This window comes from Lepidochelys kempii, chromosome 14 (assembly GCF_965140265.1).
Source record: "Lepidochelys kempii isolate rLepKem1 chromosome 14, rLepKem1.hap2, whole genome shotgun sequence".
Taxonomy (NCBI): Eukaryota; Metazoa; Chordata; order Testudines; family Cheloniidae; genus Lepidochelys; species Lepidochelys kempii.
This window is the reverse complement of record NC_133269.1, coordinates 2,232,345-2,255,369: the sequence shown is the minus strand read 5'-3', so window position 1 is coordinate 2,255,369 and position 23,025 is coordinate 2,232,345. Positions and strand designations below refer to the sequence as shown.

At 47.7% G+C, this 23,025-nt stretch overlaps 1 protein-coding gene across 11 annotated transcripts in view; it reads right to left on the bottom strand.

Moving 5' to 3' along the window:
* RNF213 (ring finger protein 213) overlaps positions 1-23,025 on the bottom strand; it is a 94,820-nt gene that overhangs the window by 8,223 nt on the left and 63,572 nt on the right. For 8 of the 11 annotated variants that reach the window (XM_073310516.1, XM_073310517.1, XM_073310511.1 and 5 more), the window contains 23 exons: positions 22,595-22,786; positions 22,106-22,245; positions 21,223-21,377; positions 20,591-20,809; positions 19,941-20,122; positions 18,900-19,020; positions 17,877-17,977; positions 15,516-15,698; positions 14,715-14,884; positions 13,257-13,359; positions 12,028-12,142; positions 11,411-11,621; positions 10,870-11,063; positions 10,231-10,353; positions 8,952-9,062; positions 8,122-8,364; positions 7,031-7,112; positions 6,537-6,571; positions 5,056-5,150; positions 4,073-4,232; positions 2,809-2,989; positions 1,748-1,842; positions 728-979 (listed from right to left, as the gene is read on the bottom strand). In XM_073310516.1, the coding sequence (XP_073166617.1) occupies positions 728-979; positions 1,748-1,842; positions 2,809-2,989; positions 4,073-4,232; positions 5,056-5,150; positions 6,537-6,571; positions 7,031-7,112; positions 8,122-8,364; positions 8,952-9,062; positions 10,231-10,353; positions 10,870-11,063; positions 11,411-11,621; positions 12,028-12,142; positions 13,257-13,359; positions 14,715-14,884; positions 15,516-15,698; positions 17,877-17,977; positions 18,900-19,020; positions 19,941-20,122; positions 20,591-20,809; positions 21,223-21,377; positions 22,106-22,245; positions 22,595-22,786 (3,463 nt within the window). Of the gene's footprint in view, positions 1-727; positions 980-1,747; positions 1,843-2,808; positions 2,990-4,072; positions 4,233-5,055; positions 5,151-5,968; positions 6,454-6,536; positions 6,572-7,030; positions 7,113-8,121; positions 8,365-8,951; positions 9,063-10,230; positions 10,354-10,869; positions 11,064-11,410; positions 11,622-12,027; positions 12,143-13,256; positions 13,360-14,714; positions 14,885-15,515; positions 15,699-17,876; positions 17,978-18,899; positions 19,021-19,940; positions 20,123-20,590; positions 20,810-21,222; positions 21,378-22,105; positions 22,246-22,594; positions 22,787-23,025 lie in introns of those variants that run through there. The other 3 variants (XM_073310520.1, XM_073310522.1, XM_073310521.1) reach the window with 3 other exon arrangements.

Below are 23,025 nucleotides of genomic sequence, written 5' to 3'. Positions count from 1 at the left end.
TTTGCTTCTTGGCTGGGGATCCATGCCACCCCAAAAGACTTCTGCACAGCTGTCCTGGGAGCTGCCCCTGAAGGCCACCTGGTAACTGAAACTGGTCCTGCATGCAGCAGCTCATCCGCTTAGTGGGTTAGAACACATCATTCCACTGCAATCTCTCTACTACTGACCCCTACATTGTCTTGGAACAAGCTACCAGATGGCCTGCTTCAGGCTATACAGAGCTGTCTTCCACAGGTAAACAAAGGCTGACAGAACCCAGGTGAGGCAAGTAATGATCCCTCAGTATCATTAACAGCTCAACTGCCCTTTCCTCTCTTCTCACATTTGCTCTCCTCACTCTTTAAAGGGACATAACAGCTAACAAACCAGAGTTTAATCTTGAACCAAAGGGAGGGTGGCTTTGGGAGGCTGATTAGCTTCTGGTCCCTCGATGGATTTCACTTCACAGACACTAACACAAACTACCTTTATCTGTGATTTTAGAATATCAAAGTGCTCTTGATGCATACTGATGTACTTCCCTTTTTGACAAGTAGCTGACAGCAGCATTCATTCTCAAGATCAAAGTCATCACATTCATAGTTGAAAACAAAAAGGCAGATGTGAAGCTGTCTGTTGGAGTTTCCCTTTTGTTAATGATGATGTGTTAGCCGGAGACTGGATCTCCGAACCTGCAGTCACATGTCAGTGTGTCCTGAAAAAGAGACAGAGATCTCGGCACGCTCACCTTCTGTAGGAACTTCCAGAGGATGGGCACAACGTCCTTGCCATCCTTCTGCTGGACTACATGCCCCAGGTACTCAACTGAGATCCTCTTCCTGCAGCTCCACATCCGGGAGCAATGCATGGTGTTGTCCTTGGGTAGCTGGGACAGGAAGGTCACGGGGTCACCGTACACGATTTTCGCCACTGGGTTGGAACAGATTCTCTCATCTTCACTGATTTGTCTATTTAACTTTGCAAGTATTTTGTCCAAATCCTGCATTAAAAAGACCTAGTGTCAGAAACACAACCCCTTCCACTCACAAAACCGTCGAGGAGGACAGAGGAAAAAGGAACAGTGGTGCCATATAATTAAGTACAAGGATCTCTTTGGAAAGGGGGGTGGACTTATGAGGGAAAATATGCTGATGGTGGTAGTTCATTTATAAAGAGAGAATTTTGCAACAGCTTTGCCACATTTCCATGGTAGTTTAATGGCCAGTTACCACAGGAGGATGTCAACACTGATGGGCTCATAGCCAGGGCACTTAACATCCATGCCAGGACAACCACTGATACTAGAAAATTCTCCACACTCTCACTCAACCCCAGTGGCCCCCTAAAGTTCTCTGTTCCTTACATTCTGCACTAGGAAAGGTCAGATGGGATTGACGCCATGCTGCTAACTGGGTCTGACATCTCTCCCAAAGCCAACAGATACTTCTACTTGTCTATCAGAATCCTCTACGGTCCCTTCTTGGTCCCAGATTCTACCTCTTGCCCAAGCAGAGTAAGGTGGTTGCCCCAGGGTAAGATGTCAGATGCAGAAGCTGTGCTGCTGAGTGGTGAGACAGCACAGATGAATGCTAACCTGCCTGGATTAGCAGTGCTTTTCAAAAGCATGTAGCGGAGTGGATTTATGGGTTGGTGGGTCTGTACATCAGCACAGGTCTGGGCTGCAGTTCAGAATTCCAAGTGGTCTTTGGGCTGCTCAAGTTCATTTTTAGATTAACAGTCAGATACAGGAAGTCCAGTGGGATCTCACCTTTAATTCAGGAATAATAATGGTGTTTGCGACAATTCTTTCCCATTCATGTCTGTGCTCCTTAGTGGAGAGTGCACCATCAAAGCGAACTGGCCCTGCAACAGGGGCACAGATAGTGTGTTACATTTACAACATGTCAGTGGAAAATGAACTTAGGGTTCTTTAAATGCCTATGATTTCCCCGTGGGAACATGACATCCTTGTGAGTTGCAGTCAGTGTGTGATGAGCCATTTACACTTTCAGAGGTCCTAAGGTCTAGGCAGGCATCCATGTTAAATTATTTCATGGAGAGAAAATGAAGGGACAGTTGAGCACTTTAACACCCTACCGCCACCTTTCAGTGCTTAAGAAACTTTAATTCAGTCTCTCACTCCCATCTGAAGGGAGATCAGACATTTCACAAATGTTCAAACATACAGAGAAATTAAGGGACTTGTCCAATGTCACACCATGAGTCAGTGGCCACACAAAGAATAGAACTTGAGGAATCTTGACTCCCAGTTCAGTGCTCTAGCCACTAAGACCATGCTCCTCCATTTAAATAACTCCATAATAAGATCTGCTGCAAGACCATGATTGTGTCATGATTCAGACCTTCAAATTCTACTGAGAATCATCCTCTGTCACACCCTACTCCCTCTGACGGTTTCCTATTGTAGCTTAGAAGGTGGCATATAAACCATTACACCTGATCTCTTGAGGTTTATGCAACTGTTACATTCTTTGAGCAACTCATCAGTTTCTGTAGCTGAAAATCCTTTCCATACAGCATACCATCAGTTATGCAATGATTCCAGTCAAGACTACCAAACCAGTTTAAACCCCAGAGCTCTGGGCAGTAAGAGAGATGATCAGTCAGATCATCTGCTTGCAGGAATAGGAAATAGGTATCACTAAAGCTCTGGATCTCCCCAATTGACTTTGCTGCTGCCAATTTGAAATGCTTTGCCCATGCTGGTGCTGTGCTATCCATGGAGGAACCACACAACTCCTACACTTAAAATGACGACACTGTCCCCCTGCTGCCTTCCACATTCCGTCCGAGTGCTCTTTTCCTTACACTGGTTTGGGTGCTGGTGGGGCTCCTTGAGGAGGCTGCACAGAATGAGATGAACTACATTGATGGTCTCATCAGCGCTCTTTCCCAGAGTTTTTGTCAGCTGCTCCAGGTCCTTCTCAATGTGCAGCTGGAGGAAGCCTACTGGATCCTGCACTGGCGGCTTTATGATCCCTCGCAAGGACTTAAAGAACAACAAAAACAAGGCAAGGGTGAGAGCAAGCAGTGTAAAACTCTAGTCTGATGCACGCAAAGTTATAACCCAGCATCTTTGAGTCTTCAATGCATCTTTGAGAAGACCAACCCCTGGGACAGGACTATATGCAGGTATCTACACACATAAGGGCCAATCATTTATTCACTGCAAACTTGGAGGAAGACAGAGCTGCCCTTAAGATGTGTTTCTGCCCCAGCCTCCATTACAATGTGACATCACTGTCTGGAAAATAGATTTTTGCTTTTCTGAAGGGTCCCAACAAATCACTACAAAATAGGATTATTACTTTCACCTCTCTTTGGGGAATGGATGGAACAACCCTTCTCTTTAACCCCCATTTGTGATGGAAACGTACCAGACATACTGTGCTTGGAAGATACACTATTTTTGAAACTGTGTTTTACCACTTGATGCATTTGTTAATTTTATTATTTTCACTTGTACAAATTTATTTACTGCTCATAACACAAGAACTAGGGGTCACCAAATGAAATTAATAGGCAGCAGGTTTAAAAAACAAACGAACAGAAGTATTTTTTCACACAACGCAGTGTCAACCTTTTGAACTCTTTGCCAGAGGATGTTGCGAAGGCCAAGACTACAACAGGGTTCAAAAAAGCACTAGATAAGTTCCCGGAGGATAGGTCCATCAATGGCTATTGGCCAGGATGGACAGGGCTGATGCTCCTAGCCTCTGTTTGCCAGAAGCTGGGAATGGGTGACAGGGGATGGATCACTTGATGATTCCCTGTTCTGTTCATTCCCTCTGGGGCACCTGGCACTGTCCTCTGTTGGTAGACAGGATACGGGCTAGATGGACCTTTGGTCTGACCCAGTCTGGCTGTTCTTATATTCTTAAATTAGAGAGAGGGCTTAAAGGTATGTGCCTACAACAGCAGCTGGTCTTGCCAGCATCCACTATTAACAGCTCCTCCAGAAGCATGGGGAGGAAGCTGCAGGGCTTTTCGCAGCACTGACTGTATGAGGAGTCTTACCAAACTTCCACATGGGAAGTTACTCTGTTCAGACAACGTGCATGGTTTCCAATACCTGTGGATCTTTTGTGGCTCCCAGCAGCATTGCCAAGTGCGTGAGCAAGCGAATCACAAAGAAGACAACTGGGGACATCTCCCTCTCAGATGCTACCGTTGCTTCTCTGTGTCTGGGATCCCCGAGCACGTGGCCAGTTTGAGTTCGGTCTGTGAAATGCCTGTATAAAATTATGCACAGTGAATTTTCTGTCTTGATATGAAAAAACAAGAGAGATGGGTCGAAACACAAATAGAATCTTTTCCATATCTAACTGCTACTGATACCATGCTGCAATTTAAGGCTCTTGCATTAGAAAGGTGGTGAGAAAAGGCTGATCACTACAGACGGGTTTCACACTGCAGTACCTTGTTAGCTGGCAGCTCCCACCCCACTCCACAAGGCATCTTCCCCTAAACGTCTCTTCTATTAGGAGGTACCATGCGGCCACTGTTAGCTGAGAGTCAGGATTAGCCACTACGTGCTAGGCAGGTCAGAAACCGCTGCTGTTAGTGCTAATGATCATAAAATTAGCATGTCAGGGCTGTAAATGCCAACCTGGCTGGGCCAAGGGGCGAACTCATGAATCACAGCCCCTACAGTGTTCTAGTAGACGACACGCTCTATGCAGGCTGGTCAGGTGGTGGGATGTCAACCGAAGGTTGCCAAAGAAAATTCAACTGATAGTTCAACAGTAGTTAAGAACTGTACAGGACAGAGAGTAACAGACAGCCGAGGGTGACTAAGGAGATGAAAAGCATAAGAACACTAAACTGACAGACCCTAGCTTTTAGCTGGTCACGGCAGAACTAGACCTAGACTGGCCTCTGCAATCAGGTTAACCCCTTCACTACGGGTGGAACAACTCTCTGTGCTAGTACAATGTTTCAAGAGAACATTGATTCAGCTGAGACACCAGGATAGGGCATGCCTGTATAGCCTCTGGATGGAACGTGAGTGTTACATAATTCAGCACTGAATAAGTTAAAGTAGTTAAAACATACTGGACTCCCTGGAAGCCATCGACTGGAATGTGTTGTGAACCTCCAATCAGAGCATTGCAATCAACACACCGGCTCTGTTCCATGGGACGACCACACTGGCAAAGGGAGAAGAAGTGACACAGATTAATTAATCCCAGACAGATGCAAAGGAGCAGCATCTCAGACCCAGAGAAATGAAGCTAATTCAGACTCTGAGGCACAGTCTTGGCTCTACTTAGTTCTAAGTCCAGACCTCACACAGTGAGATACCCAGCTGATGTGGGTCATCGCTTTTACACAGGTACAACTGTGAAAAGCGAGATGCCACAGTTCAGGACAATTGCACTTGCATTTTCCCTCAGCAGTACAGCAAGGGCACTTCTGGCCTCCCCAGCCATCGCCTCTCTTGGGTGGAGACACATGTCTCTTGCCCTTCTGACCAGGGAATTTCCAGGCTGCAAAGTTCTCTAACTAAACTGTGATTTTCCCAGCAAAAGACAGACTGTCTAAGTAGGCCTCCTTTGCTTCTCTCCTCAGAGATAGTACACAGTGCGATTGCCACAGTTATACATGTTACCACACAGCTGTTTCTAAGCAAGTAAATTTATTCTTAAAGTAGTAAACATTACATAGAAAATGTATTAAAAACAATAAAAGAACCTACCCACATGCTAATATGCTAACCAGAGATCGCCCCCTCACTTCAACAAGGGCTCTGATTGGTGACTGGTCCTTCCAACCCCACACAGGGCTGTTTCCTGCAGTCATAAGTGCATCACAACTTCAGCTCAGAACCTCCACTTGATCTGATGGGGCCTCAGTACGCCAAAGTCCTTCCAACCCTTTCCTAAGGATTGGGGCCCACTTTGGACTAGAAGTCCTGTCCATTTGCTGGATTGGAAAGGAGGCCCTGAGCCAGTTTAAATCCAGGCTATTTATCCAAACCCCTTTTCCTTGTCTGTTGGTCCCTGGAGAGTCCAGTTTGAAATAGTATATGCAGACCTCTCCGGCGGATGGTGTTTCTCTGGAGATGTTACAACCTGAGTGAATTTGCCTAATTGTCCTCTATTGTTCTCTTCTTTACCCTCCACATGGAAATACATACATAGAATCCCTCAGTAACACACTGGGATTTTTAATACAATGGACTCCAAAGATATTAAACTTAATGCAATAAGGTTTGTCCAGGATATTGTCATATCTGTCAAACAAGACGGTTTAAAAAAAAAAAGGGAGTGTTTTACAGGCCTATGAAGAGAGAAGCAACTTCCCAACACTTGAATGCAACATGCGACCTGTTAATTGGAAAGCTGCTACTCGCTGAAAGAGGTTGTATTACCGCTTGGAGTACAGTCGCTGTTCCAGTATTCACCGTGCAATGCTGTAACAGTTGATCATACAGCTTGACTGCATTTAACTCTGGGATAGAATTAAATAGCAAATAAAATATAGTGCAGGCAGCTTTTAAAGAAATAAACCACCACTCGAGCCCAAACTCTTACCTCTCCAATAGTGCAGGGATGGCCATTTGGACACACTGTGAGACAAAGAAATCAACAGCATGGTACGGTGAGCAGGACAGAGGTGCATTTTTAAAACAAATAAAACCCATGCATTCCCCTCTGGGTTCACACACGCACGCACACGCACAGCCTGACAGCAAGAAATCTACTTCAAGATCCAGATCTAGTGGAAACCAGTAAAATTCTTGGAGCACATAGGAATCGTATTAGCTGTCCATACAGAAGCCAGAGGTCATTCTGTCTCTATGCTGACTATGTCTTATAAAGAAACTAGAGAGAAATGCCTGGAAGACTTTGCCACCGTATACTAACAGGGTTTTGCAAGCATGACAAATAATATGAAATTCCTCTGAGGCATCACATAAATACTTCTACTCTCCTGCTCCACAGACACATAACTGGACTTTCTGGAACAGTTATTCTCGGGCAATGGCTCTTCCTACACTGCTACCAATCCACTCAGGGATACTTACCATACCAGCGCAGCTGCTTCATTCCCTCCCAATTCACAGCCTGAACCATCAGATCTTCAGGCATTGTGGGCAGAAAAGAACGCTAAAAAACATTCACATGAATAAATACATTACTACAGCAATGGCTCAGCAACACACCTGTTTTCCGGTTAAATTACACATGAGAGAACATTAAGGCTGTGGCAGCTTGTCAATTGCTCATCAGTGCAAGGAAATAAGGAGAAATGGAGAGGCAAAACAAGTGGTGAATTCTACTCAAAAGTAAGAAAACTTTATATTCAAATGGGATGTGTTGCTGAGGAAGCAGCAGGCTCAGCCCTGAGAAGGGAAGGGGGCGTTACTCCACAAACCCTCCAGCCAATTAAAGGAGGAGGTTGACAAGCTACAGTGGGAGGCTAGGAAGGTAGGAGAAGCAGAATGGGGATGGTTTAAGGCAGGGGTCACACTGGGGTTAAAAGAAAAACAAAGGTGGTGTTACTTTTCCAAGTGCCCACAAAATGTGGTCCACCTGTGAGATACCACTCCCAGTAGACTGGGCAGGTGATGATGCTCTCTGGGTTTCTTGAGCTTGGCTTCCCTTCGGTACTCTGCTGAACACTGCTAGGCTCCTTAAATATTTGATTAGGAGGTGGGGAAAAACTGGCACTCTCCCAAGCCCACTTGCTTGTGGGGCCATAATGAGCTTCACTCAGACTAGATTGTGCAGATCTTTGTAGGGTGACCCTCCCACTCCTTTCCTGCATGCTTTGGATGAGCAGTGAAATAATTAATAATCCAAGAGAGTTAGCACTGAGTATCCCAGTTAGTGCTCAGGGAGATGAATTGTACCCCTCAGATCTACTGGTTCAGAGTCTGCAAACACAGGCAGAAGTCCCTGTATCAGTTAGCCGTGAAAACATGACAGGAGAGTATCTCAGCCTCTCAGTAACAGCTAGGTACTTTTTAATGAAAGCTCAGGTTCTGGAGAGTAAGAAGGCAGCATGAACGAGGTGCCAGCATTGACTGAGCCAGCACTAGCATGGACGGGCTGAATCTGTGCCCTGGTTTCAAGGTTCAGATTGAGGATGCCATGGAAAGACCAGTTTCCTTACCCGCATGGTGGCGGGAGAGAAGGCCAGGCTCCTCAGGGGTTCGAGGACTCGATTCTGCCCACATAGCAAGAGGGCTGCAGCATGAACGACTATTTCAATCAGTGCCCCACTGGGGCTGAAGTGTTGGGGTCTCACTGTCAGTGATGGGAGACTGTTGGTCACAAGAGATGCTGCAAATTGCTTCAGGGCTGGAGAATCCAGGGCTTTGGAGTGTTGGATGAACGTGTTCATAGCATCACATTGCTGAAGGCAAACATTACAAAACAAAAATAAAGTACGCAATTGCCAACCAGACGAAAAGGTCCAGCAGCTCTTTATACACAATCTAATGAAGAGTGATACCCCACAGTGCCTTGAAGTAACTGACTATCTATTTACTGGAGTTGGTCCTTCAGTGTATGCAGAGGAAGGATGGTCCAGTGGCTAGGCTAGGACAATGGCCTGAGATGTGAGAGATCAGGGTTTCAATTTCCTGCTCTGCCACAGATTTTGTGACACCTTGGGCAAGCCACTTAGTCTCTGTCTCCATTCCCTACCTGTAACTATAGTACTTCCCTACTTCATAGGGGGTGTTAAGACTATGAAGTGCTCAGATACTACAGTAAATAGGGTCCGATAGAGCCCTGTGTTAGACAGGGAGGAGGTCCCCTCTTTGGAACACATTCAGATTTCTCTTCAGCTAATCTCTGCCAGATGCTCTCAGAACTGCATTTTGGGCAGCAGGGTAAAGGATGTTCTCTCACATCTGTGACCTAAAGCTTCTTCTCTCAGAAGGAAACAAGTCTGTTCCCTGACAGTCTACAAGTTGCCAACAGAGCAAGGTATCTCACCTCTTTTTTGGGGTGGAGGTTTGTGTTCCTGCATCCATACAGAGCAGTGAGTTCCCTGAAAATAGCCAAGAGCAGGTGAACAGCTTGTGCAGACCCAGAGCTGTTACATGCCTGAAAAACAAGAGAAACTGGTTATGCAGAGGATAAGGGGCTATATCGCTACTACCTCAGCTGTCATTGCAATCTTTGCTCATTAACAGACATGCACATTTCCCCTTTGACCCCGATGTAGGTCGCTCTCCCATTGTCACAGAAGGTGACAGGCAAAGGAAACGGCTATTCAAACTTGAGGAGACATGGCATAATAAAAGCCACTGTCTTGGCCCAGCCGTCTCTGAGAAAGTCCCCCTCTGCAGAGGGAGCACTTTATGTTTATGTGGATTTCCACCATTCCCTGTCAGAGCCTCACAAGAACCTGCTTGCAGGGAAGTCCACTGTCCTGAACACAATGTAAAAACTCACTGGGTATCTGAAACACCAGTCAAGGAGACCCTTTTTCTATCCACCAGAAATATTTTCTGAACTTCCCTGGTCTAGCCAACCTGCCATTCGTCTGTTGCCCCAACTAGACAGTACATACTTAACCAAAACTGGAAGTTATTATTAACTGGTCATATTACTGTAGCATCCACAGGTTCCAATCACAACTAGGGCCCTGGAAGTGAGGCACTAACAGGAAGACACAGGTCATTCGCGGAGCAGCTCACAATCAAAGAGAACGAGCAACATATGAAGAGGTAGGGAAAAGGAGAAAATTAAATGTATACAGTATCTGTCAGCATGCTTTTCATGCACACCTACTTCACTACACACGTATAGTTATTAAGTTTGGAAATTACGTAAGTAAGTATGAAAAGGCAGTGAAAGGAAGCACAGCCTGCATGGAAAACCCACTTAGCCCCTCAGCCAGTTGGTTGGAAGGAGCCTAAGCCTGTTATTCAAGAAGTGCTTCACAGAACATTTTTAAAAGGGGAGACAGTGGTGGGGAGGATGATGTGACTGGCAAACAGCACTGGAGATGGGGACAATCATCCAAATTTCACATACGATGGGCGAGATGCATGTCAACAGAGAACAAAGATCGGGTCCAGTTAAAAGCCATCAGAATAATAGCAAGCAAAGAAAAATCTCCCTCTCAGGCATGTGAGAGAGAGGGGAGGGAATGGCTGACAGCAAAGCACCAAGAGCTAAAATACTTGCCCTCTTAATCTCTCCAAAGGATCACTGTAAGCCCTACCCAAAAGGGAGCATCTGTGCTGACTGGGGAGAAGAGTCTTACCTTCTGTGCTTCTGCAACGCCCTTCATCTTGCACTCAATCATTGCTTTTCCCACAGCATCACGCAGGACTCTGTAGTTCTTGCCACATACCAAGTACCGATCAATCTGACTAGGTTGGTCCCTCTGTAGCAACAAAGTACAAACAACCCACGCGCACACAGTGTGAATACCGGGCAGACTTTAAGAATGTCACCTTACAAGAGGGAAACTGTTCCATAGAAGCATCCATGTTGTCTGTTGGAGGATGCGGTTCATTTCTATTTTAACTAAAATGCAGTGTGCAGGGAGAAGGGCTGCGACTTCCCAGCTAGGGTGAGTGTTTGGTGATGCCTCTTCCAGGCTGCTAGTCAGACAGAGAGGTTGGTTCTGCTTGGGATGTTGCTGCTCTGGGAGCCAGGCTTTGACACAAGCAAAATAATGGCCTTTCTTCAGGTCAGAAGAAATTCCTTTCTATGGAAGGCAGGGAGTACCCTCACCCATACCTGCTCCAGCCCCGCATGACAGTACCAGAGAGCCACACACCGTCCACAGACACATGAAAAAAAAAATGCAAATACAAAAAAACCCAAGAGGAGGAAACAGCATTCAGAAACACAAATTGTTAAGGAAAGATGAGTCAGGGAGACATGTTTGCTTTACCTGTTGTTGAATGATTTCCACTGGGAATACCCAATGAAATTGACTCTCATCCGAAAGCTTCTGAGCAAACTCCATCCCATACTGGTTAGTCAGTTTTCGGACCAGGTAAACTCGGTACCAGTCATTCCCAGCCAGCCTACAGAACCTCATTACTTTCTGAAGATATTGCTGCTTATCCACTGCCTTATCCCACTCTGTAGAAAGGATAAAGTCAGTCAAAATTTCTTATCTTGGTCAGCTGTTGCTGTCAGAACTGGCCACAGCATTGGGATCCATTTCCCTGATCTAATCCATTATTCGAGATCTTAGTAGCCCCTCCTTCTCAGAGGTTCTTACCCAGGAATATACAGGGATCACAATGCCCTTATTCTGCAGCTAGAGAAATCTTGATATGGGCATTTCTATGATGAAGAGCAAATGGTTTGCATAGCGACACAGAGACCTGGAACATGTCTAGCAAGTCCATCAGAGGGGCCTGTATCCTGGATTTAGCCTTTGACACATTAGCATTTTCAGTTGAGGGCAGCAGAGCCCAACTTGCCTTTAGGTCTCTGCATTTCCAAGAGCAGCTCTGCAACCCTATCCAGGCATAGCCGTACCCTGGCCACCCCCTGCAGGTACTCAATAGAGGACTCCCGAAGGGTTTCTTGGCTATTCCTCTTCAGATAGCTCTCCAGAAAGCGTCCGTCTTCCCGCAGACAGTTGTTTTGGTCTTCCTGAGTGCAGGCTCCAATCTTTTCATACATCGAATCCTGCAAAGGGAAAAATCAGTCCGATTTCCAGCATGGTGCCCCAAGCCCAACTGATGGAGTTTACGCCTCTCCTGGCCTGATCTAATCATGCTCAAACCAGACCCAGCGTCCTGAAGCAGAGGAAGGGGATGCGAAAGCAGGGGAGCTCATGGAATGCTACAGCACAAGCCTTCTCTGGGGATCTGACAAAGCAGGAGTACCTACTGCTGAACAGAGCCGTGGTTTTAACATTCTCTCAATCTCGCCCTTTCTAGCTGGATAAAACTCCTCCCCACGTAGTCAGTGTGTGCATTAGCTCAGCCAGGATTTTATAGAAAAAGCCGTATTCTTGAAACATTGCTCTGTTGGGCCAGGACATCCCCACACAGCACCTCTGACATGAGGGAGATGGGGCAAGCAGACCTACCTCCAAACAATTGACAAAAAGTGCGTAAAGTTCTGTCTTGTCATCTTTGTCCAGGATCTGGCACTGCTCTACCTGTACCAGGTATTCCTGCAGGTAGGCTTTCACATCACTGAAGCTATGAAACAGAGAAACCTCTTCTTACCAACTACTGCAACGCTGATGGCTACTAATCATTATTTAGAACATAAATTGCAAATTCTGTCCACATGGCAGAGAAGTTCACTTCAGGTCCAGCTGAGAGGGAAGCAAAAGTCAAGGTGGGTCATAGCTGGAGTCACATGGGACCTCTGATCCACCAAAAAGCTATCATGGTGATAAGAACCAGTACTATGGGCAACAATGTTGTGCCATCACACCCCAGCATGGTCCTATATAACCTCCATTATCCTAGGCTCTGAATGCTGGCCAGGTAACATGGTAACCTAATTCAGCCTCCAAATGAAATTGAGACATTCTATGTAGTGTTTCCTTTGCCATGAGACCCTCAACCATAGAAGAAACACAAATACATACTATGCAAGGACTGATGTCTGTATAGAGAAAAGCCCTCTCACTTTCTATTCTGAATCTAGCACTGGAGAAACCAGCACATGCATCATTTGTGGGAATTCCCCCTCTGTATGTGGCTCACACAGTGCTACACTGGATTGGCCAAAAGTGGGTTACTAAACACAGAGACAGTAATAAACTACACTTCTGAAGCCTCAGACATGCTTACTTAAAGGGCAGCTTTTCTGGATGTGACAGTCTCTTTGTGTGACAAATGTACAGTGCAGAGTGAGTAATTTAAACACAAAAACGCTCACATCATACAGTTAGAAAATTAAAGATTTATAAAATATTCATTTGCCAGTGTTCGCAGTGTTCTTTGCGCATCAGTGTATCAGCTTCATTCTTTAGCTTTCCTAAGAGTTCTCTCACATATAGGTCAGGAGTAGCTCCTGATTAGCTCACATGTGGGTCAGGACTGGACGGATACATATTCTCAAATGTAGGGCACAAAAAGATACTGCACACACAAATACACCCCCAACCCAACACTGGTGCTGATACAGAGGCAAAGATTGGTTTTCACAGTACGAGGTTCAAATCTCAGAACTTGGCTAAAATTCTCCCTCATTCTGTGAGTAGCACATGACTAAAGAGCAGGGAGAGAAGCTGGCCTGGCTGAAGAGGTTAAGGATGACATGTAACCCACGCTCATCCATCAGCTTTTTGACTGAACTTACCTGTATTTCAAAAGCAGCTTCAGCACCACTGAGCGGATGATAGGAGTCTTATCCACCACGTCGTTAAATGGGGACAGCAGTTTTGTGTACACAGTGCGGTGCTCTGAATACAGAGGAAAAATTGACTCATGGGCTAGGGCAGGGGTTCTCACAACAAATTTTTGGTGGCCTCAGAGTGCGGCCACCAACTGTTGCTGGTGACGGCTCTGACAATTTTTCCAAAAATACTTAATTTTAGGAAAAACAAATAAATATGCACACGCATGTCCAAATCATTGTCATTTATTTATGTTGGGGTGTTTTTTGTTTTTGTTTTTTTTTCCGCAGACTCAGTAATAAAAATAATTTACAGTTGTCTCTATTCTGTACTGGACCTAAACAGAACAGAAACAAATAAGGAGCTTTGCATGTTTTTGTCTTTTTTGTTGTTGTTTCTTTTGCTTTTTTGGTTGCTTTTGTAAGACCTGCTAGGTAGTAAGTCTGCTTCTGTGAAAAGTGACATTTGTATGTTTGTTAATATCACTTTTCACAGCAGCAGACTTGCTAGCTAGCTGGAAGGCAGTGAAAAGTGATATTAACAAACATACAGATGTCACTTTTCACAGCAGACTTATACAGCCCTGGCAAGCCAGGAGACAAATTAAGCCCTGGATGGAGATGGGGGTACTGAGGCAGCGGGTCAATGGGGGAATGGATGGGGACCAGGGGAGGCAGTAGGGGCCAGGGGTGACTGGGGGGCGGGGGGGTGGAAGGGGTGAGCCTAGGGACAGGAGCCCTGCAGCCGCATGATTGGGGACCAGAGCCCTGCGGCCAGGGCCAGAGGATGCAGCAGGAGCCAGGAGTATTGGGGGGCTGAGCCCGCCGCCGGCACCCATTGCCACATGGCAGGGTGATGGAGCATGTGGCCAAAACCTGGGGCCAGGGGTCACAGCGAGGGCCAGGGGTGATGGGGGGAGTGAACCCAGGGACTGGAGCCCTGCAGCCGGGGCTGGATCGTGTGGCCCCGCGGCTGGAACCTCAAACCCTGCAGCTGGGGGATGGAGCCTGCCGCTGTGAGGCCAAAGCCTGAGGCCGGAGCCCCATGGTTGGAGCCCATGGCCGGAGCCTGAAGCCCTGCGGCTGGGGGACGGAGCCCACTGCCGTACAGCTGGAAGCTGCCACTTGCCACCCCAGGGCTGGAGCCTGACCCCACCACCTCCAGGAGCGTGGGGAACTCATTAGCTGCCTGCTCCTCTGGTGTTTGTGGCTCCACAAGAGAGCAGGGCCCAACCCCTGCTGGTGGCTCGGGGGTGGGGGAGGAGACTGTTTTGCCCACCCCACCCCCCATTCACAACCCCGGAGGCTGTGGCCACACAAAAAGCCCCTGGTGGCTACATTTGAGAAAAACTGGGCTACAGAGAGAGGCAGGAAAACAGATTCAATCAGGTTGTTGACACTGGCAAGAGGAACTGAGCTTACTTGTTGGGCCTATTCTCAAAGGCTCCCGGTGAACAAACAGCAGTCTGAGCAGCTCCTGGATCACCGCTTTCTCTGGGGGTTCATTATCTTTGAAACACATGGTGGAAACCAGGTCTATGAAGAAGCTATTGCACATCTGACGGAACTGGGCGTTCCTCTTTATTGCAACACTGAGGAAACGGTAGGAAAAGAAATCACTAAGGTAGCCAGACAACTGCAGAACCAGGTAAATTGCGTGGCACTGCTACACAGGTCCAACTAGATGATCTAGTGATTCCTTCTGGCCTCAAACTCTACGCCTGACGCTGTGTGTAAAGCTCAAGTGCCCATGGTCAATAGGGTGATTTTATCAGCAAAACGAGACTCTATATGAACAACCAGAGTTTTAACAAGGCATTATTACAAGGCATTTCTCAGAGCTATTATCTATGAAAACTGTATCCCACTGCTATTTGTGATCTGACTGCCAGCGACCCAGGACGCTGTTACCGCTGACTTCTTGCTAAGAAGCAGAAACCAGTGACCCAAGATAGGAGTAGTTCAACTGTTTGATTCAGCCACTAATAGCACTTTGCTTTACCGAATATCTGAAACGTCTCAAATGGAATGAGGTAACTTCCTTGCCAGATCTTTAAACACAGGGCAGAGGGGAAATACCGGAGACCAGTATAATTTATCCTGCCAACTCTTCCTGTACTTAGACCTTCAGTGCTGAGGGTCAGGGTCTCCCAACACAACTAGCCCAATTATCTCCTGCTGCAGGGTTAGTGATGCAGGGTTTTTATAGGAAGGATGGAATACCTGAGCTCCTGGGAGATGGTTACACTATAGTCATCTGGCAGGTTAACTTTGCAGTATGGACAGAACATCTGCCCTGGTGTCAGCCACTGTTTGATGCAACTCTGACAGAAGACATGATCACAAGGCAGGTTGACTGGATCCTTAGGGTCTTCCAGGCAGATTGGACATGGCTTCAGACCATATCTGTAATCCAATCAACACAACTAAATCCAAGCAGTCAAGCTACGGGCCTAAAGAGTCTTCTATTGCAACTCAGTTTAAAGACCATAAGAGGGAACCTGGGTCTCACTGGCACGTCTCTCAAGGTCAGGGACGAGGATAAGGTGGCAAGTTGTTTTTATTCATCCAGCTTTCACCATGATGAATACAAAATTGCCATACACCAGAAAGTTGTTGGTGCATAAAAGCAAGAATAAGATTCCAGGTTACAGCATAGAACATCCCACAGGTAGAGAACTAATTGCTACAGTTCAGTGTGAACCCTGCACTGGCATTTGTAAGCACCCACCAAAATTAGGTCACAAGGTAAATTAGGGCAACATATGGAATAATCTATTCATGTTATTCTCTTATTTTCACAGTTAAGCATGTAAAAGTGCTTGTGACAAATATTACTGGCTTCTCCTTTGCCAAGAAACCAAAAGGACATTTTTATCCTCCTGCCTAGATTCCTTTTCAAACAGATAATCCAAGTGATCTAGAGCCTCCAGCTGACCTACTCCACAGAGATACATCCTAGAGAATATAAGGGTGAAGTTCATCCCACATATTCATGGACGGTGGGTATCAATGGCGGGGGAAGGCTAAGCCTACCCAAACTGCCTACCTGGCCCTGCCCACACTCCACCCCCAGGCTCCCTCCTGCTTCCCACCATGCTCTGCTGTGGGCGTGGCTCTTCCTTCCCATGTGGGCGGGGCCCTGGGCCAGTGGGCTGGAACAAGGAGGAGCGGGGGCAGGAGGCCATAGCCCTTCCACTTTTCTCCAGGGTGGACCCTGCCCCCTTCCCCTCCTCTTCCCTCCCGGCCAGGCCATCGAGGAGCCTGGCTGGGGAGCCACAGAAGACCCTCCACCTGCCTGGGGCGCTGAGAGCAGCCCTGGCCCATTTCCAGGATGAGGGTCCATGACTCCATGCTGGCTCCCCACAGCTGCCCGCACAGCTCTCCCTGACCCGGCTCCAGCCTGGGAGGGGTGGGGGATCAGAGCCACAGCCTGGCCACAGTAAGAGCCACGCAGCAGCTATGGAGTCGTGGACCCTCCACCTGCCCCGGGCGGGCGGGGACACGGGCCGGGGGCTGCTCAGGCTCCCCGCACCACGGTCAGGTAGAGGGTCCGTGGCGGCTCCACACAGCTGTCCACCCAGCTCTTATCACGGCCGGGCTGCGGCTCTGAGGCTCCCGCCCACACCAGCTGGAGCCGGGTCGGGAAGAGCTGCGTGGACCACTGTGAGGAGCCTGGGTCCCTCCACCTGCCCTGGCTGCGGGGGCCTAGGACACGGGCAGGAGGCTGCTTTCGCCTCCATCTCGGGCAGGGACCCCACCCCACCCTTCCCCCCTCCCCTTTTGGGAGGGCTCTGGTGCCCTTGCCCCGGGACGGGACTACTGTGGGCCAGAGCCTGCAGCCAGGGACGGCAGGCGGCTGGAACCGGTGCTCACACCGCCCGCCCACCCACCGCACTGGGGGCCACACTCAGCTGCCTGCCTGCCGCTCCGGGGCTCAGGCTGGGGGCCACACTGCCTGCCCACCAGCCGGGCGCTCCGGGGCTGAGGCAGACGCTTGGGAGGCCTGGAGCTGGTGGGGGTGCCCTCTGGGCTCCAGTGGGGGAAGGGAGGTGGGAGGGGTGAGGCCCCAGGCAGAAGGAGAGCGCTGGCCGGGGCTCGCCTCCCCAAGCCAGCAGTTCACCCGCCACCCATGGTCGCTAGTTACATTTGGGATAAATTTGGCCCATTCCTACAACAGCAGCAAATTTCATTCATTCAATCTATGCTGAAGCTCATAGGCTCATGAGAGAGCTGCCTCGCACTTGCTGAAGGAAGAGGGAAGTGGGAAGTAATGACAGGATACACGGAAGTCAGCCTACTGCGTAATATGTTAAAAAAACACTTGGGAAAATACAAAACTATAGTCTCATAAAAGGAGATGAAAAGGTTGTCCCTGCACACCCGCTACAAGCTCTGTAGGGACTCCGATCTCCCAAGGCTCAGCCTGTCAGTGCCTTGGCTGAACTGTGCGCTCCTCACCCCGGAGCCCACATGCTCTGCATGCTACACCATCTGTTCCAGGCTCAATGCAAAACTCTACAACGCTTCGTGTAAACCTACGAACACACCCTTTTAGGAACATGCCCATCCCAATGACCTTACTTGCAAATAGTTGCGTTGGCTTCCTCCTTACATTGGTACAGCACTTTCATCACTGCAGTGAAAGTTTTATGAGTCTTGACGTCAGAGTCCCACTGAAGACACTGGAAGGGAGGGCAACAATAAGTGACTCTACTTTGCTGCTTTAGATGGAGATTTCCAGGGACAGGAGAAGCAAAAGGAAGGAAAAACCCTCAAATGCAGCCAGCAATGCCTATATATATTTGTTCACATTAGCACAGCAGTTTATCACCACACTTTTTGGTACAGGGAAAAGCAGCTGGCTTGACAGTTCTTGAGAGCAGTCAGGGGCATCTGAAATTGCAGTAGCTGTGGGAGCAGGGGACAGGGTGGCCTTTCAAGCACCACTCTTGTGTGGCTCCCCTCTGGGTGCTGTTGCAGATTTTTCTCCTTTTTAGGCTTTTCTTTTGCCTGCTTCTGTGACTCACCTTTGGAAAAGGGAGGCCTGGGTGATCTCTTTCTAGCTGGGGTCTGTGGGGATGTGGATCCTTCATTCAGGGGAAGAAATAAGCAGGAAGCCTCAGCAAAACAACAGGGAGCTCAGCAGCTCCTACAGACAGCTCAGAATGACAACTGACTTATGGAAGCAAAAGATTCTTAATATCTGAAGTAGGATTTCTGACTGGCTGCAAACAGCAAGTCTGGCTGCAGCTCTGCATGCAGAACAGAACTAGCAGGGGTTTTTCAGAGGGCAGGTCTCATATCCAGTCCACAGATTTGACAGATTTGGTCCTGCCTCCTATAGCTACACAGTTGGATCTGTGAAACTGGCTATGAAGGACAATTTGAGGAAATCGCAATGTTTGCAGGCAATTCATGAAGAGAAGGAGAGATGAGATGTGTTGAGAACTCATTGTTCTAAAGGATTTATCCAGCTCTGTTTGTAACTAATGACCAGGAACAGGTTTTGGATAGCACTCCTTTAGCAAATTCAAATAATCTTTCAGAAAGAGAGGAGGGATCCCTACTTCAACCCCAGATGTTGCTTAATGAGGATGTTCTTACATTGCCTAGCAGCAAGATGTGTCTCTTTACCAGATCCTGCAATTCTGGAATCAGGGACTCAGTCCCAAGCAGCATGTGTTCCACAAAGAGGGACATAGAGAAGACCCGATTCCACCGAAGCCTGTCAGAGAGAAAGCACAGTTACAATACTATCACAAGGGAGCCTCCTGGGCTGAAATTAATGCAATAGGGAGGAGGAAGGGAAAAGGCAACATCAGAACATCAAGTCAGAGCAGTGTGATAGGACCACTGCTTTTCATGCTGACAAGCACTGTCTCATTGTTTCCTTGTGCTTCTCTCGACTGTTTCTTGTATCTCTCTATTGTCTCATTTCATACTTAGATTGCAAGTTCCTTGGGGCAAAGGCTGCCTTTTTGTTGTCTCTTTATATAGCGCCTAAAACAGTGGAGTTCTTAGGTGCTACCACCATACGAGTAAACAACCATATGCTAACTAGATTGTGGATAAGGACAACCCTATATAGGTTTGATTCCTATATCACGGAGCTAATAAGAGATCTCCACTATCTATAGGGTTTCTCCTTGCCCTCACTTGCTCCTGTTTTCCTAAGACACTAGATAATTTTAAACTGTCTGGGACCGTCCTCAGAGAGGAAGCACGACTGGGGTGAAGCTCCAAATGTCTGCCAGAGTCAGTGTACGTGAGGGATTAATGTGGAGATGAGCTGTAACATCAACAGTGGCAGTCTACCAAGCGCCAGGACCCACCCAGTGATTTCATCCACAGATTTAAAATGATCCTGGATCCCATTTGGAATGGGATCTGCTGGGTTTTTTTTGTTTTGTTTTTTTATTATAAACTTGGGAAAATAGAGAAAGCCCTGTAATGCAGAACAGACACGTTCTGGGGAAATGACAATCAATGCAGCCCAGCAGTAACCCTGGAGGGGTTAAAACAGTTTTAGTCCGAGAACAACAGTATTGTAGATACATTCAGTCCATATTAGACATCTTCCCCTTGAAGAGCAAGATACAAGGAGTCTTTCAAGACTGAGATTCTTAGTGGGTCCATGTTACTTACTTGACTTCCTGGAGCAGCTGATGGCACTGACTTCCACTATCCTTAGAACAGCTCTCCATACAGACAAGTTCAATGGGCATATGAAGATTCTTCACCTGCTGTAGCCAAATCTGTGGCCTGGACTTCAACACTTGATCCTCCAGCATCTCAGCACAAGCCATTGCAGCAAACACATCCAGAACCTAGACAGGCACATGCACACAGAGGCTTTAGTATAACTTGACAGCTGGAAAGGTGACATCCTCTTCCCAGCTCAGTTTCACAGCTACTTGTGAGTGGTGGGCTGTGTGCTCTGGTTTGTTATTGTAGGGTTACTCATGAGTGCTGTGCACACTGGTTTGCATTCCTGGAGTTCCAGGATTTGTGCGCCCCTGGCTCAGGTCATTAGCAGATCTCAGAGATTAACCCAGATTGTGGTAAATGAATTATTCCTTGCCATTACTACAGGGCAGATCTGATAATGGGTTGAATATCCAGGGTATTAAAGACCCATGTCTATTTTTCAGTTCCCACTGTTGCAGGTGCTTTATTGCTTCTGAAATAGGAAGACAGATCAAAGGGAACGGAATTGCTATGTCGGGGAGCTGTGCTAGTTGGAGCTCTCTTCCTCCCAGGGCTAAGAATCACATCATGCCAGATAGACACCGTACCATCTCATAAGGTGACGAAGTGTGTCCTTTCTCAGCCTGGTAGAGAAGACTATTCAGGACACTGGGGTTCACAGCCAGGATCCTGGAAAAGTTCTGCAGCCGGCTCCTAAATTGATGGTACCCAAGGTGGACCCAGGGCAGGGAAAGCATCTTCTCCTCTCCGCCTATGGATGCTGCCTTCAGTTCCTCAATGCATGATAAGAGGGCGATTTGCAGAAACTGAACATTTAAAAGAAAAGAAGGAAAATAAAAGTTTTCTCTGCCCCAAAATGCTTACAAGAACACTCCTAAATGCTATACAGAGAAAATGACTTTAAATATTTTTTTACTGAGCAAATCTTTGCTGCTGAGTGGATTCAGTAAATATGCTATCATGTCAGTGTCCCCAGGTGCTCCTAACAGAGGTGACCAGGTGACTTTCTGGAAGTACCATTTGAAACAGTGGTTCCAGTGGCAAGTTGTTTCTTCCTTTTGCCATCCAACTGCTGGGCACCTCCACAAGAGGGACTCAGATTGAGTCCCTTGAGAAAGAGGCCAGGTGAAAGCTCTAGCGTACGTTCTTCAGTATCATGTATGAAATAAGCTCTGCTCCCACATCTAAATTATTCTTGGTCCTTGGTTCAAACACTGACCTGTAACTCCCGAGAAGAGGACAGGCCTATGGTCAGGAGGATGAAGTCTCTGACATAGCAGTGAAAGAGCATGTTCCTTTCTGCCTCACCCAGACTGGAAATAAACTCGCCCAGTGGAGTCTTCTGGAAGATACCCACAAACTTCTCCGTATGGCCTGGAACATCAGGATGCAAACGGAAGTTTTATGTTACAAGGAAAATTAGTTCGCTACAGCTCCCCTCCCAAAAGGGTTTTGCGGCACAGAATTAACTAGTGGGGGGCAGTGACAGTGTCAACAAAACACCCAGCTGTGGTACCTCAGCGCTACCTCCCCTCACAGCCCCAAAGGCTGCTGCCCGCTTTACTGAGGAGGGGTATTGGTCAGGCACCGAGATCACCTCTCTCTGCCTTTGTAAAGGGCCCAGAGATCTTTAACGTTTACCTGGACAGCACAACAGATGTGAGCAGAAACCACGCCACCATATTTCCCCATTTCTGTGACCATCAGTCTATGCTCATCGCTGTAGCAGCTGAGCGACTAATTTTAGAACACCCCATCTTCCCTTAGCACAGTACTCTGCTGTCTGCCATGAATGGGATCCCATGTCCTGGTAAGGGACTTGAAGGCAGGACCTGGCCCAAAGACAAGAGTACTGGGGTCCACTGACACGTCAACTCTTGATATTCCCAGGTATTTCTAGTACAGGGGGGCACAGAAAATGAGAGAGAATGACCATGAAAAAGATAACATTAGATGCGCAGCACTCTAGTGTCTTACATGGGACAGGGGCACTGAAAGCAGCCTCATGGTCATAAGAAAATAGTTGCAGTGACAACCTAGGGTTTTCAGCAAAGGAATTAGCTGCAATGCTCTTCCTTACTGAGCTCAAACTGGGCTCCCACCTTCAGTGCCTGGGATGTATTGAGCCTGCAACCACAGCTCTTCCAAATAATCCTTTATCCTCCAGCTGAAGGGCATTTCATTGCCGGCATGTGCAGGCACCTTCATGTCGTTCTGCACCAGAATCATCTCGGTCTGAGAGCTGAGCGGGGGCACATGCAAAACAGAAGACAGTGGGCAGTTAGTGCTCAGTGCTACCACTTGGGGGGCTCAGGTCAGTGTCAAGCAGGTGGCTGGGGCTGAGTGCCAAAAGCAAGGCATTCAGCACTTGGAAGAGAGGGACAGAATTGTAGGACTGGACAACACAAGCCGTCCTGCCAATCACAGAACAGTGTTGGTAGGGCCCGTCGATTACACGTCCTCCCTGGCCCTTATGCTGCAAGAGAAAATAACTTGTGTGTTAGTTCTCCATGCCCATATAGAGCCATTAACTTGATCGGCCTTCAGTGCTGCTCACCCCAGCCCTCCCACTGCAGTTTTCGGCAGCTCACCTGCTGTTACCCACGTTGTAAGGGATGCTCAGAAGGTTCAAATCACTGAAGATGAACATCCATAGATGTTTCAAGCAGCCCTCTGTATTCGGCCTGACCAATAACTCCAGGTTGCAGTCTCTGTCTGTGATTGACACCATATGAGCCAGGAACGGAGTCACCACATTCTGGACTCGCTTCCACAGAGTGTGTCTGTGGGTGACAGAGACACGGACGCAGACAAAGTAGAGAGTGAGCGTTGCTGATCTGCATGTTCAGAAGTCAACATGTGGCTGTTGCTGGACGTTTCCAAGGGGAAATCCGCTCAATTACATTTGTAAACAAGGGAGAGAGACCTAATCCTGCATTTCTCCACCTGCTTCTCTGGTGTGTGGTTTTCTCTCCGCTGTTTTCATTCAGTGTAACAGTGCACTTATGGTCTCCCTCCCCTG